General features: G+C 35.5%; 1 protein-coding gene across 5 annotated transcripts in view; it reads right to left on the minus strand.

Moving 5' to 3' along the window:
* Nucleotides 1–15,508, minus strand: part of ARHGAP12 (Rho GTPase activating protein 12) — a 128,536-nt gene that overhangs the window by 50,564 nt on the left and 62,464 nt on the right. For 4 of the 5 annotated variants that reach the window (XM_016196317.2, XM_016196316.2, XM_016196318.2 and 1 more), the window contains one exon: nt 9,994–10,254. The exons of the other annotated variant lie outside the window; for it this stretch is intronic. In XM_016196317.2, coding sequence (XP_016051803.2) covers nt 9,994–10,254 — 261 coding nt within the window. The remainder of the gene's footprint in view (nt 1–9,993; nt 10,255–15,508) is intronic. 5 annotated transcript variants of the gene reach the window in all.

Here is a 15,508-nt window from a genome sequence, read left to right on the forward strand (position 1 = left end):
ATACAACCTTCCAAAACTCAATCAGGAAAAGTCAGAAAACCTGAACTTCTGATGAAGTTGAAGGACTATTCAAAGGGCTCCCAGCATACAAAAGCCCTGGTCCGGACGCCTTCACAGGTGAGTTTTACCAAACATTCAAAGAAGAACTAACACCTACTGTCCTCAAAATATTTCAAAAAATTCAAGAGGAAGGAAAACTTCCAAGCTCTTTTGATGAGGCTGGCATTAAACTAATTCAAAAACCAGATAAAGACATTACAAAGAAAGATAAACACAGGCCAATATCTCTGATGAACATAAATACTAAAATCTTCAACAAAATATTAGCAAATTGGATCAAGCAATATATTAAAAAGATCATACACCATGACCAATTGGGATTTATTCTAGGGCTGCAAGGCTGGTACAATATTTGCAAATCAATAAATGTGATACATCACATAAACAAAATGAAAGACAAAAAATCACATGGTCATATCAATAAATGCAGAAAAACCATTCGATAAAATCCAACACCCATTTTTGATAAAAACTCTCAGCAAAGTGGGAATAGAGGTATCATACCTCAACATAATAAAGGCCATCTTTGACAAACCTACAGCCAATATCATACTCAAATGTCAATAAAACCATTTCCCCAAAGAACAGGAACAAGACAGGGGTGTCTGCTTTCACCACTCTTATTCAACATTGTACTGGAAGTCCTAGCCACAGCGATTAGACAAGAAGAAAACATAAAAGGGATCCAGATTGGAAAGGAGGAAGTAAAAATGTAATTATTTGCAGACAACATGATACTGTACACAGAAAATTCTAAAGACTCCACAAAAAAACTACTAGATTTAATAAATGAATTCGACAAGCAAAATTAACACCCAGAAATCAATGGCATTTTTATACACCAAAAATGTACTCTCAGAAAGAGAAACTAAAAAAACAATCCCATTTACCATTGCAACTAAAAAAATAAGATACCTAGAAATAAACTTAATCAAAGATGTAAAAGACCTGTACTCGGAAAACTGCAGGACACTGAAAAAAGAAATAGAGGAAGATATAAACAAATGGAAAAATATACCATGTTCATGGATTGGAACAATTAACATCATTAAAATGTCTATACTACCCAAAGCAACAGCATATTTCACAGATCTAGAAGAAACACTTTGAAAATGTATATGGAACCAAAAAAGACCCTGAATAGCCACGGCAATCTTGAGAAAGAAGAACAAAGCTGGAGGGATCACAACACCAGATATCAAGTTATACTACAAAGCCACTGTAATCAAAACAGCCTGGCACTGGCGCAAGAAGAGATATATAGATCAGTGGAACACAACAGAAACCCCAGAAATAGACACACGCCACTATGGTCAATTAATATTTGACAACAGTAGAAAGAATATACAGTGGAGTAAAGACAGTCTCTTCAGAGATGCAAATTAAAACCACAATGAGGTTCACACCTGTAAGAACGGCTACCATCAACAAATCAACAAACTATAAGTGCTGGAGAGGGTGTGGAGAAAAGGGAATCCTAGTACATTGCTCGTGGAATGCAGATTGGTGCAGCCACTATGGAAAGCAGTAAGAAGTTTCCTCAAAAGATTAAAAATTGATCTGCCATTTGACTCAGTGATCCCACTTCTAGGAATATATCCTAAGAAACACAAAACACCAATCAAAAAGAACTTACACACCTCTATGTTCATAGTAGCACAATTTACAATAGCTAAGATCTCGGAACAGCTCAAGTGCCCATCAGTAGATGAGTGGATAAAACAGCTGTGGTACATTTACACCATGGAATACTATGCAGCTATAAAAAAGAAGAATCTCTTATTCTTTGGGATAGCATGGAAGGAACTGGAGAGTACTGTGCTAAGTGAAATAAGCCAGTCAGAGAAAGACAAGTACTACATGATCTCACTTATATGTGGACTGTAATAAACAAAATAAACTGATGAACAAAATGGATCCAGAGACACAGAAGCATGGAACAGACTGAGATATCTCAGAGGGAAGGTGGGGATGGGGGACTGGGTGGGGAGAGATTGACCAAAGAACTTACATGTTTATAAGCATAACCCATGGACACAGACGTTGGTATAGGGAATGCCTGAGGGTGGTGCTGATGTGGGGTGGAGGGGATCGATGAGAGTAAAAAAGGGACATGTGCAATATTTTCAACAATGAAGATTAAAAAAAAATTTTTAAATAAAAATAAAACACACATACACAAAAGAAAACTATCATGAAGAAATAAAAGTTTAGACAGTCCCTTTAACTACTCCTAGTCCTCAACTAAAGATGCTTGGTCCTTTTAAAAAAACAAACAGCATGGTACTGATAAAAAACAGACACACAGACAGACCTATGGAAGAGAATTCAGTGCTCAGAAATAAAACCACATGTATATGGGGAAATAAATTCTGACAAAGGAGCCAAAAACACACAATGGAAAGCAAAAAAGTCTGTAATAAATGATGCTGGGAAAATTAGAAAGCCACATGCAAAATATAAAACTAGATTAGTTTTTCCCCATGTACAAAAGTTAATTCAAACTGGATCAAAGACCTAAATATAAGATCTGAAACAATAAATTACATGGATGAAAACATAGGTACTAAACTTATGGACCTTGGTCATAGCATTTTATGAATCTGACCCCAAAGGCAAGGGAAGTAAAGGCAAAAATAAATAAATAGGACTATATAAAACTAAAAAGCTTTTGCACAGCAAAAGAAACTTACAACATAAAATGGGAGACAGTATTTGCAAACAAAAGCTCTGACAAGGGGTTAATATCCAAAATATATAAAGAACTCAACTCATACAACTCAAAACCAAAATAACAATCCAATTTAAAAAAATGGGCAGACGATCTGGACAGACACGTCTCCTAAGAAGACATATAAATGGCCAAAAGATATATGAAAAGTTATTCAACTTCACTAGCTATTAGGGAAATGCAAATAAAAACTACAATTACACACCACTTAACACCTGTTAGAATGGCTATTATCAAGAAGACAGGTAATAACAAGTGTTTGAGAGGTTGTGGAGAAAAAGGAACCCTCATACACTGTTGATGGGAATGTAGACTGGTTCAACCACTATGGAAAACAGTACGGCAGTTCCTCAAAATATTAAAAAGAGTCACCATATGACCCAGCAACCCCTCTTCTGGATATCTACCCAAAAAACTCAAAAATATTATTTGCAAAGGTATATGCACCCCTATGTGCATTGCAACATTATTCACTGTGGCCAGGACATGGAGACAACCGAAGTGTCCTTCAGTAAAGGAATGGATAAAGAAGATGTGGTACATATATACTATGGAATACTACTCAGCCATAAGGAAGGATGAAATACTGCCATTTGCAACAACATAGATGGGCCTTGAGGATATTATGCTAAGCGAAATAAGTCAGAAAAAGCCAAGAACCATATAATTTCACTCATACGTGGGATATAGAAATGAAACTCATAGACACAGGCAATAGTATGGTGGTTACCAGATGGAAGAGGGTAAGTGTGGGGTAGTAAAAGGTAAAGAGGGCCAAATAAATGGTGATGGAAGATGATTTGACTTTGGGTGGTGGGCACACAATGCAATGAACAAATAATGTATCATAAAAATGTACACTTGAAACCTATATGATCCTAATATCTACTATCACCCCAATAAATTTAATTTAAAAATAAAAATTGAAAACAATGTTTTCAGGCTGAGAGACAAAATACTACCTTTTATTTAATGCTGCTTTTGAACTGAAATTGGGTTGTACAATGACAGAGGTATATATGTGTAAGCAAAGTAGGTAATGAGGGCACTTCAAAAGACTAAGGGTCCTAAAAGTTCTCACTCACCTATGTATCACAAGTTCCTACTCAAATGCCTGGCAAACAGTGCTCAATAAATATAACTTAAACTATGTGTGGGAGGGAGATGGGGGGTAGGGGGAGTGGGGGGAGAATACTACCTTTGTAACACTATATTTTATGTTGTAATTTATTGGCAAGTTTCCCTAACTCACTCAAACAAATGCTTACTCAAGACAATTGGAAACTAAACTTCAAAACAAAACAAAAAGTCCTGAGAAAATTCAAACACAAAGAGATTAAGAAATTCAGTATAAAAATAATTTTGGTATGCTTTGCTTGGCAAAGCATGATAAACTCCAGACATACAAGAGAAACAAAAAATAAAATTGAGAAAATTTAACAATTTCTGCTTTTTCAAATAAGAGAGGCACCATAATTTGACTAAGCGGCAATTTGCTCACTGCACTTAGACTTCATTATTCAATAAATATTTACTGTGTAACTCTCATGTGCAAATGACCCTTCCATGGTCACTTTCAGATAAAACCGTTTCTGCGATTAAATCTTAATCATGTATTTTCTACCACTACAATTTCGTCTCAAATGCTAAGAGGGGTAGATTCTAAATGTTGTAGAAGTAATCTAAAAACATAAACAGCCTAATATTAATACATTCACAAGGACTGACATGGACATTTCAGAAACCTTGCTTTACAAAATGAGCTATATATGTTTTGTAACAGTAATGTTTTTTAAAAATGGAAAAACCTAATTTAAAAATCAGGAGTATGTTTTTATTTGAGACCACTTAAAATGTAAGCTCAGATAGGTGAAGTACAATGAAATATTTCAAAAACAGAATTTTAAAAAGCAACCTGCCTGGCTGGCATGGCTCAGTGGTTGAGCATTGATTCCTGGTCAAGGCACATGCCCGGGTTTTGGGCTTGATGCCCAGAAGGGGGAGTACAGGAGGCAGCCTATCAATGTCTCTCTCATCATTGATGTTTCTAGCTCTCTTTTTTCCTCTCTCTGAAATCAATAAAAACGTAGTTTTAAAAGCAATTTAATAAAACTAATTTAAGAAACACAATTTTTTTCATAAATATGACTTTCTAGTTGACAAAATGCTCACCACAACATTCCAGTTTTTGAACAATAAAGATATTCCTTTCTGCCATGAAAAGTAAGAACCAGAGTAGCTTTAAGATCTTGATATTTACTGCTAGGAAAGAGCTGCTTAATGGCAATTAAATAAAAACAAGGACCATTTTTGGCAAGCATTCTCCAAATGTTAACTGCTCTATACTAAGTACTTCCATTCAGCAGAGTACCCGGTTCAGTAACTTTGGGATATATATATCCTGCAGTAAATGTAGCCTAGTAGATATATGAGAGGCCTACACAAATGTTCCATTTATAGAAGAATGACAGGTAAGCACCCAACTGATCACCTGGATGAAAATAGTTTCAAATATTACATAAGCCTTTTTTAAATCATTAATGAGTAAGAGGTTAGTTAAGAAATAACTCAAAGGTCAAAAACTAAGTAGAAGCCAAGAATCCAAAAAGATAAGCAGAATAAAGATCAGCTTTCTCCTTGAAGACATTTGCCAAACCTCAAACTATACCGTTAGTTTTCAGGACTACACAAAAGTACTGGGGAATAGGATTCAGGACCACCAAAGGGAAGGACTCTAAAAGGATACCCCACAATACAGAACTGGGAACTCCAGGAATTATACTCACAGATTATGGATGAACCTGAAAGAAATTTTGTCCCTTTATTCCATACTAGGGATACCACAGGAATCCTCCCCAATAATGGGAGAAAATTGGGGGAATCCCTAATCACGAGCCTATCTTCATATAATACAAATTACCTACCTAAGCAGCCACTAAAAACTAAAGCTAAAAATTTAGTTTCAAATGTTCATAGGACAGTAGTTTGTCTAGGCAACTGGCAGACACAACAGCAGACCCTCTCTGAAGGAACAAACTTCCAACTCCAGCATTAAAGACTTCCTATATATGAATTTCCAAGAACTATAATCTCATGTTAGAACACACACACGAGGTGAATAAATACACTATGAGTGACACCAAAAAAAAAACAGCATAATCAGACCCTCAAAGACTTATTTACTGGAATTACCAAAAATAAAATATAAGACTAAAGAAAGATAATAACAAATAAACAATAGATGACCCTTCACTGGATCCTTCATTGCAGGAGAAAAACTACATAGGATATTACTTGACAAGTGAGAAATACGGAATATTAACTGTGTATTAAATAATATGTCAGCATTAATTTTTTTCTGTGATAAATCTATTAATCTACCTTTCACCAAAAAAAATAAATAAAAAATGGCTTTGCTGGAAAATGTCCATATAGATAAGAGAATAAAATAATTATGTTGTCTGCTCCAAATGGTTCAGAAAAAAGTTACTGGAAGTTGGAGGGAAGTAGAGAGAAATACAGCAAATGTGGTAAAATATTAACAATTGGTGTATATATATATGAAGGGTCCCTGGTATATGGATGTTCACTATTTTATCCTTTCCAGTTTACTGTAGGTTTAAAACTTTTCAAAGTAATAAGAGGGGAAGCTTCACCAAACAAATAAAAACTTTTTTTTTAATTCAAGGATTGGTTTAATATCAAATAAAAATGTAGATGAAGAGGAAAATAGTGAACAGGAGCTAAATCTGGAAATTACTGAGGACGAAGCAGAGAGACATAGAGATAATATTTTTAAACATAAGGGAAATCAAAAGTCATGACAAACAGTGAGCAGGCTAAACATTCATCTACTTAAAGTTCCAGAATGAGAAGAAAGAGAAAAATGGGACAGAAACTATACACAGATAATGGCTAATAATTTTCCAGTACTGATCAAAGATAGGACTCCTCAAATTCAGGGGTTCCAACAAAGTCCTGGCAGGAAATAGAAAAGATACCTTCACCTTACCGCATAATAGTGAAATACAGATAAAGGATCTTAAATGCTGCCAGCAAGAAGACACAAGCTACCCTTAAAGAAAAGAGAGACTGCTGAATTTTCATCATCAACCATGGAAGCAAGAAAATATGAGAATAAAATCTTTAATAAAGTAGAAAAAACAAACAAGTAAACATTCAACTTAGATCTGTATACCTGGTAAAGACATACTTCAAATATAAGGACGAAATAAATTTCCAGATAAATAAAAACTAAGATTCTATTACAAACAGATCCTCACTAAGGAAACTTAAAAGTATGTACTTTAGACGGTAAAAAAGTCATCTAAGATCATCTAATTTGCATAAATAAATGTGATAAAAGTGGTAGTAAATATGAGGATTAATGTCACCATGTACAACAATAATAAAGGAGGATAATAATAGAAATAAAATACAAGACAACAACAACACAACATGTATAGCCCTTGTATGGCTTTAAGGAGCAAGAAGATACTGATTAACTTTAGACTTTGATAGTATGCATGTTAAAATTTCTAAGGCAGGGTTTCTCAACAGCAGCACTACTGACATTTAGGGTCAGATAATCCTTTGTTTGTGGGAGTTATCTTGTGTATCATAGGCTGTTGAACAGCATCTTTGGCCTCCATCCACTAGAGGCCAGTAGCACTCTCCCAGCTGTAACAACCAAAACTGTCTCCATATTGTGTAACCCCCCACCCTGAGCAAAACTGTCCCCAGTTGAGAACCTTTGTTCTAGAATGACCACTAAAATAATATGCCTCTAAATTAAGATGGAAGACTGAACACTTGCTCCATCTCAAACCCCACTAAAATAAAAACAGTAAGATATGCTTTAAAAGACCTAAACCCACAAGAAGAGGGAGAATACAAGAAGAGACAATAGTCACAAAACTCTGGAAGTTAAGAAGCAGATGAACAAGAAAGTAGACTCTAAACTGGTGGGAGTGGAGTTGCCAAGGGAATATGAAATCCAACAAATTTCCAGAGAAGAATCTTCAAATGGCTCAGGAACTGACAGTATTAGGTATTCCTGGAACCAGGGGTGAAAGCAGGGGTACTAAAATGAGGGCTAAAATTGTAAGAATCCCCTTCTTCATGCCTGCCTGCTGAGAGTGCCTCTCTTCCTTATTCCAGCAGAAGCATAGGTATTTATTCTCTCTCAAGAGGGAAAAACAGTAAAATTCTGAGTTGGAAGACAACTCAGACAACATAATTGGGACATGAGTACCAACAGAAAGAGGAGAGACTAAGAGATTATATGCAAACTGAATGATGACTACCAACCCTAGCAGCCCAGACTTTCTAGAGAGAAGATTTTAAGACGTCTATAGAAACTCTGATTAGTCTAAAAGGAAAGGCCTAATGGTTCTAACATTGGGGACTCCCCAACAAGCAGCTGACTCAGCTTGACATAAAGTTAAGTTCCAAATGCCTTGGAATTGTGAGAAAAAATGATTTCCAACCAGAATTCTACATTCAAGAAAACTAGCAATTAAATATGAGAGCAGAATATAGACATTTTCACAGTCTCAACTTTGCCTCCCATGCACAACCTTTCTCAATAACTGGGAGATGTGCTCCGGCTACTTTGGAAATATCTTTTTTTATACAATTTGTGCACAGACTGGTAGTGTAAGCTGAGACTCTGAAATACAAATCGCTTTTATTTATTGAAATATAAAGCTAAAAAATATGGTGTTAAAAGTTCCTGTGTGTACTTGAAAATTCCTTTAAATTACTCTGTAATTTAGCCCGTTCCCCGATTCTCCCAAAGTACAAGATTTTACTTTATTGCTGATACACAGGATATTTTCAAATCTTTCTAGATCTACAATTCAAATAATTTTGCTAACACTTTTCTTATTATAGTAACCAGAAACAATTTCTCTCACTATTCTCAGTCTCATTCTTGAACACTAGAAGTACAAGTTACCACCAAAGCAGAGCTATAAACAAACAACTGAAAAATAGGACAAGAAGCCCTAGCCAGTTGTGCTCAATGGTTAGAGCCCCAGCCTACGGACTGAAGGGTCTCGGGTTCAATTCCGGTTAAGGGCAAGTACCTGGGTTGTAGTGTCGATCCCCAGCCCTGGTCTGGGCATGTGCAGGAGGCAACCAATCACTGTGTCTCCTCTCACATTGATGTCTACCTGTCTACCTGTCTCCCTCCCTCCCTCCCTCCTTCGTTCCCTCCTTTTCACGCTCTCCGAAAAGCAATGGAAAAAATATCGTGTGAGGATTAAAAAAAAAATAGGACAAGAAGAGGGGTTATTAACGACAAAAAGCTTTTAGATTTTGTTAAATACAGGAGGTGTTACCTGATTTTCTCAGCTCCTGAAGTTGTTTTTATTGTACAAGCCAGCTGCTTTTTATAAGAATAGGGTGTCCTATGCAAGTGCAAGGCCCAAGTCTATTAAACACCAGGATTTAACACCCTTCTATCAACCCTAGCCAAGCCTTTTCTGAATACCTAGACAGCCCCAAAGAATCTCTATAGACCTCTAAGGTAAGATTTTCTCAAAATACAGCTAGCCAATTCACTGTACCACCCTTCAAGAAGTGTGGGGAAAGGTGAAACCAAGGGGGGCAAGGAAAAGATAGTATGAACACCTGCTAGAGACAATAATGATTTTGGAATAAATTGTCCATTTGTAGCAGAGACGTTAGATTATACTTATTTCCCTTACATATAAATAAAAAGTGATCTTGTACCTCTGACTGACAGAAACTAAGAAGTATCCTGGTAGCATACCAAAGCAATAAAGTGTCTGTTTTAATCAGTTAAATATCTATTTTTATATATCAGGCTAAGCCACATCACACAATTATCTTTTCTTGTTTCTTAAACAAAACAAAAAAAGTCACTGCTTGGGCAATAACAGTGATCGAACTATCTTCTAGCACATGAGGGAAACCAATGGCACTAGGCAACTTTAATCCAGTTAATTCTGCAACTAGTAAGCACACTAGAAGGTTAGCTACTGTCTACTTGTTAAAGATTAGGCAGTAACTAGCATTAACATAATAAAACTTGGAAAGAAGATTTCGTATCTTAAAGATGTCAAGTGTTCTACTATCAATACCAAGACACAAACCTATTCACTCCTTTCATCTCTGAAGAATAAAAAATAAAGTAAGTTTGGTAACTCACTGGTCAGCTCCTTGATTACTCATACCTCTTGATCTCCTGGACTTTGGAAATCTTTGCTGATGTTTGTATCCCGAGTCCATCGAGGGGGTTTCCATGTTCTTTCCTGTGTTCCTCTGTTATAGTAATAACTACGCCCTGAACTATCTTTATGAGTTTCCCATTCGCCATTTATCTGAATTGCTGGGCTCCCAGGAAGAGGGGGGAGAGCAGACTGGGATATTTTCAGTTCTTGTAGATTAGCATAGACGGGAGAATCTGGACGACCTTGATTTGGAGGTGTCATTGCCTGTGAAAAATTTGAATTATTCATGTTTAAACTAGCATAATGTTTATAAATTAAAATTAAATGAAACACAAGATTTATAAACATACATACTAAAATTCACTTTGAAACATATAAAGGTGTATATTCTAAAGAAGTAACAATTTAACAGTTTTAATAATCATAGTTTGAGAAAAGCTCAAGATTCAAATAGAATCCAGTGTGATTAATAACCTTCCCTGACCCTGAAAGAATACACAACTAGCAGTCAGAAGCTGTAGGCTCTCGTCCAAGATTTGGCACTAACAAGGTATATGATATTGAATAAGATCACTTCACCTCTCTAAAGATGAATTTTTTAATAGCTGTAATTGAGAAGATTGGATTAAACAACTTGGGTCTCCTTCGGCTCTAAAATTCTATGATTATAGGCAATTTTTAAAATATAAAAAGCCTTACAGCCCGCCAGCATGGCTCAGTGGTTGAGTGTCCATCCATGAACCAGGAGATTTTCGTTTGATTCCCAGTCAGGGCGCATGGCCAGGTTGCCTGGGTTGTGGGCTCGATCCCCAGTAGGGGGCGTGCAGGAGGCAGCCGATCAATGACTCTCTCATCATCATGTTTCTCTCTCTCTTTCCCTCTCCCTTCCTCTCTCTGAAATCAATAAAAACATATTTTTAAAAAATCAAAATAAAAAGCCTTACATGAGTAACTCAGAAAACTATCGAAAGAATAATTTTTATATTTGAAGCTTTGATATTAAATCAGGAACATAAATGAAAGATAAAGGAGATGTATTACTTCAGCTAAGAATTTACTACATTTTATTCCTCCTGTAACCTAGTTTACTAGTTTAATTTATTCCTAGTTTCCTTATTTGTGAATTTCCTAACAGTGGAAAACTAAGAATAAGCAATAACTCTGATTTACAAGCTTAATCTCAACTTATATTTTTAGTTTTAAATGTCTCACTAGATGTCAAGAGCAGAATACTTTTCATAAATTTTGCATAAGGACACAGTAAATTATTGTTAGAATTCTAATTGCTGGGAAAAAGCATAATTCTGAAAACACCTTTTATATTGTGTATTCATAGTTGTGTATATATCATTCCTTTTATGACAGGATTTCTCAACCTCATCACCACTAACATTTTGGTACAGCTCATTCTTTGCTATGGGAGGCTATCCTGTGCATTGAAGAATGTTTACTAGCATCTCTCACCTCTACCATCTAGGTTAGAGGCGGGAACCTTTTTTCTGCCAAGGGCCATTTGGATATTTATAACATCATTCATGGGCCACACAAAATTACCAACTTAAAAATTAGCTATGAAAAAAGCTCCCAGATTTATTGAATTTCGAGTCCCACCTGAGGTTGCCTTGCCAGGGCATGATTTTGAGGGCCGTTATATATCCAGAAGGACAGATGTTCCCCACCCCTGCTCTAGTTGATAGTGGCATCCCCTCAAGCCCCACTGTGACAACTAAAATTTATTCAGACTTTCCCAAATGGTCCTTGAGGACAAAACTGCCCAGGGTTTCGAACCATTGTTCTATCATATAAATTCTACAGTTATATTCAGATGTTCAATCACTTCTATAACATAACCATTGTTTTATGAATGCTTAAAAATATTGAATTAAAAAGAGAAATGTGGGTACAATAAACCAGTTTTATTGAAATTAAAAGCACTATAACTTCCCAAATAAAAATTTAATTAAAATTTAAAAATTATAAAGAAACAACTTAAATATTGTCTATTAAATAATTATAATGAATTGAAATCACATAATAAGCTTTAAAAGAGAAAACAGTAAAAATAATCCACAGCTTGAATACATTTGTAAAATGGTTACCTTTGGTCTTTTACACACAGTAATTATGCCAAAACAGTGTACTCGATATAAATTATAATTATACAAATTAACATTTTTCTTAAAATGTCAGCTTTGAATTTAGACTACTACTGAACAGTATCCTCCTATGAGGAAAATCTAACCATGAAGACAAATTTCCACGTATTTCTCTTCCAAACGAGTTTCAATCCTGGTGAGTTCTCTAAAATGAATGCTGTTAATATAATAATTCTATATAGTAAATCATTTCTGACAACCTTGTCAAGAGAATATTTAATCAATAAGTACTGAAGTTCATGCTTAATCCTGATACTTTACTAAAGTTGGAGAAACAAAGATATCAAGAAACAGCCATTTTCTAAATGATGTTTATGGACAAACTCTACTAAATCTTTAAGAAACAACTAGTTCCTGTATTTAAAAAGTTCAAATTTAAAGTTTTTCCAATTAAAAAAATTAAACTGCTTCAACACAGTTTATAAGGCTAGCGTAGTTCTGAAACAAAAGCAGAAAAGAATTAAATGAAAGAAAATCATAAACTAATCTCACTTATAAATGAAAATATACTAAATAAAACATTAGCAATCAAATCCAGCAGTATTAAATAAGTCAGGGGAAAAAGATCAGAAACTCTGTCTTTAGGAAATCTTACTGTAATCCTTTTCATTAACAGATTAGCCTGGTCATCTCCACAGACCAACAAAGCATTTGATAAAATTCAAAGTGGATTCAGAATAAAACTCAGGAAGTGAGGAATAGGTGATGCTTCCTAATTTGACTTTTAAAAATATAGAATGAACATATTTAGTATGACACTGATAAAAACCACTTTCATTAAAGTCAATAATAATCCACTTTCACTACTTTTATTCAACATAGTACCAGATGTCCTAGCCACACAGATCAGACAAGAAGGAATAAAAGGTATCCAAACTAGAAAGGAGGAAGTGAAACTGTCATTATTCACAGATGACATGATATTGTGTATTACAGACTCCCCCCAAAAATGACTAGATTTTATAAATGAATTTGGCAAAGTAGCAAGATACAAAATTAACATCCAGAAATCAATTGCATTTTTAAACACCAATAATGAACTCTCAGAAAGGGAAACTAAAAAAAATATCCCATTTATCACTGCAACAAAAACAATAAGGTACCTAGGAATAAATTTAACCAAGGAGCTGAAAGACCTGTATCCAGAAAACTATAGGACATTGTTAAAAGAAACCGAGGAAGGCACAAACAGGTGGAAGCATATACTATGTCCATGGATTGGAAGAAGTAACATCATTAAAACGTCCAAACTACCCAAAGCAACCTATAGATTCCACACAATCCCTGTTAAAATACCAATGGCATATTTCACAGATATAGAACAAATATTCTAAAAATTTATATGGAACCAAAAAAGACCCAGAATAGCCTCAGCAATTTTGAGAAAGAACAACAAAGTTGGAGGGATCACAGTATCAGATATCAAAACCATACTACAAAGCCATTGTAATCAAAACCGCCTGGTACTGGCACAAGAACAGGCTTATCAATCAATGGAACAGAACAGAGACCCCAGAAATCAATCCACGCCATTATGGTCAATTAATATTTGACAAAGGAGGCAACAGCATACAATGGAGTAAAGACAGTCTCTTCAATAAATGGTGTTGGGAAAACTGTACAGGTACATGCAAAAAAATGAAACTAGACCACCAACTTACACCACACACAAGAATAAACTCAAAATGGATAAAAGACTTAAATTTAAGATGTGAAACGATAAAAATCCTAGAAGAAAACAAGGCACTAAAATCTCAGCTATCACATGTAGCAGCATTTTCACCAATACATCTCCTAGGGCAAGGTAAACAAAGGAAAAAATAAACAAATGGGACTACATCAAAATTAAAAGCTTCTGCACAGCAAAAGAAACCATCAACAAAATGAAAAGGAAACCCACTGTATGGGAGAACATGTGCGCCAATGATACATCTCATAAGAGGTTAATTTCCAAAATATATAAAGAACTTATACAACAACACCAGGAAGATAAACAACCCAATTAAAAAATGGACAAAGGACCTAAACAGACACTTCTCCAAAGAGGACATACAGATGGCCAATAAAGAACATAGAGATGGCCAACAAACGTATGAAAAAATGCTCAACATCACTAATCATCAAAAAGATACAAATTAAAACTACAATAAGGTATCACCTCACACCTGCCAGAATGGCTAACATCAATAAATCAATAAACAGTGAGTGCTGGCAAGAATGTGGAGAAAAGGGAAACTGAGTACACTGCTGGTGGAGCAACTGTGGAAAACAGTATGAAGTTTCCTCAAAATATCAAAAATGGAACTTCTGTTTGACCTAGTGATTTCACTTCTGGGAATATATCCTAAGAATCCCAAAATACCAATAAGAAAGACTATATGCACCCCTATGTTCAAAGCAGTGTTATTTACAATAGCTAAGATCTGGAAATAGCCCAAATGCCCCTAAGTAGATGAGTGGATAAAAAAGATGTGGTACAGCCCAGCCAGGCGTGGCCCAGCGGTTGAGGACTGACCTAGGATCCAGGAGATCACAGTTCAATTCCCAATCCGGGCACATGCCCAGGTTGCGGGCTCAATCACCAGCTGGGGGCATGCAGGAGGCAGCCTGCCAATCAATGACGACTCTCTTATCATTGATGTTTCTAGCTCTCTTTCCCTCTCCCTTTCTCTCTCTGAAATCAATAAAGATAGTTAAAAAAAAAAAAAAAGATGTGGTACATTTACACAATAGAATACTATGTGGCTATAAAAAAAAAATGAATTCTTACCCTTTGCAACAGAATGGATGGACCTAGAGAGTATTAAGCTAAGTGAAATAAGCCAGTCAGAGAAAGACAAGTACCATATGACCTCACTTATATGTGGAATCTAATGAACAAAATAAACTGATGAACAAAACAGGACCAGCAACATGGATACACGAAACAGAATCACAGATCTCAAAGAGGAGGAGAGTGGGGGGAACTGTAAGAGATTAACCAAAGAACATACACACATATGTGCATAACCCATGGACATAGACAAAAATGTGGTGAAGGCCTGGGGTGGGGCGCAGTCTGGGTAGAGGGAAGAAAAGGAGGTTGGAAATGAGGGTCATCTGTAATACTGTAAATAATAAGAAAAACTATAAAGACAACGTCAGGAATAATACTAAGATGCTTTTATTCAACATTGTACTGGAGGTCCTAAGCAATGTACCAAGATAAAAAAAATGAATTTAACTATAAATACCTAGAAGAAAAAACCCTAATATTTGTCATTGACATAACCGATATCTGAAAGCCCAAGTCGATGAATTACTAAGTTTTTTTGTTGTTTCTTTGTTGTTAATCCTCACCTAGGATACTTTTTCCATCGATT

The sequence above is a fragment of the Miniopterus natalensis genome, chromosome 1 (genome assembly GCF_054644295.1).
Source record: "Miniopterus natalensis isolate mMinNat1 chromosome 1, mMinNat1.hap1, whole genome shotgun sequence".
Taxonomy (NCBI): domain Eukaryota; kingdom Metazoa; phylum Chordata; class Mammalia; order Chiroptera; family Miniopteridae; genus Miniopterus; species Miniopterus natalensis.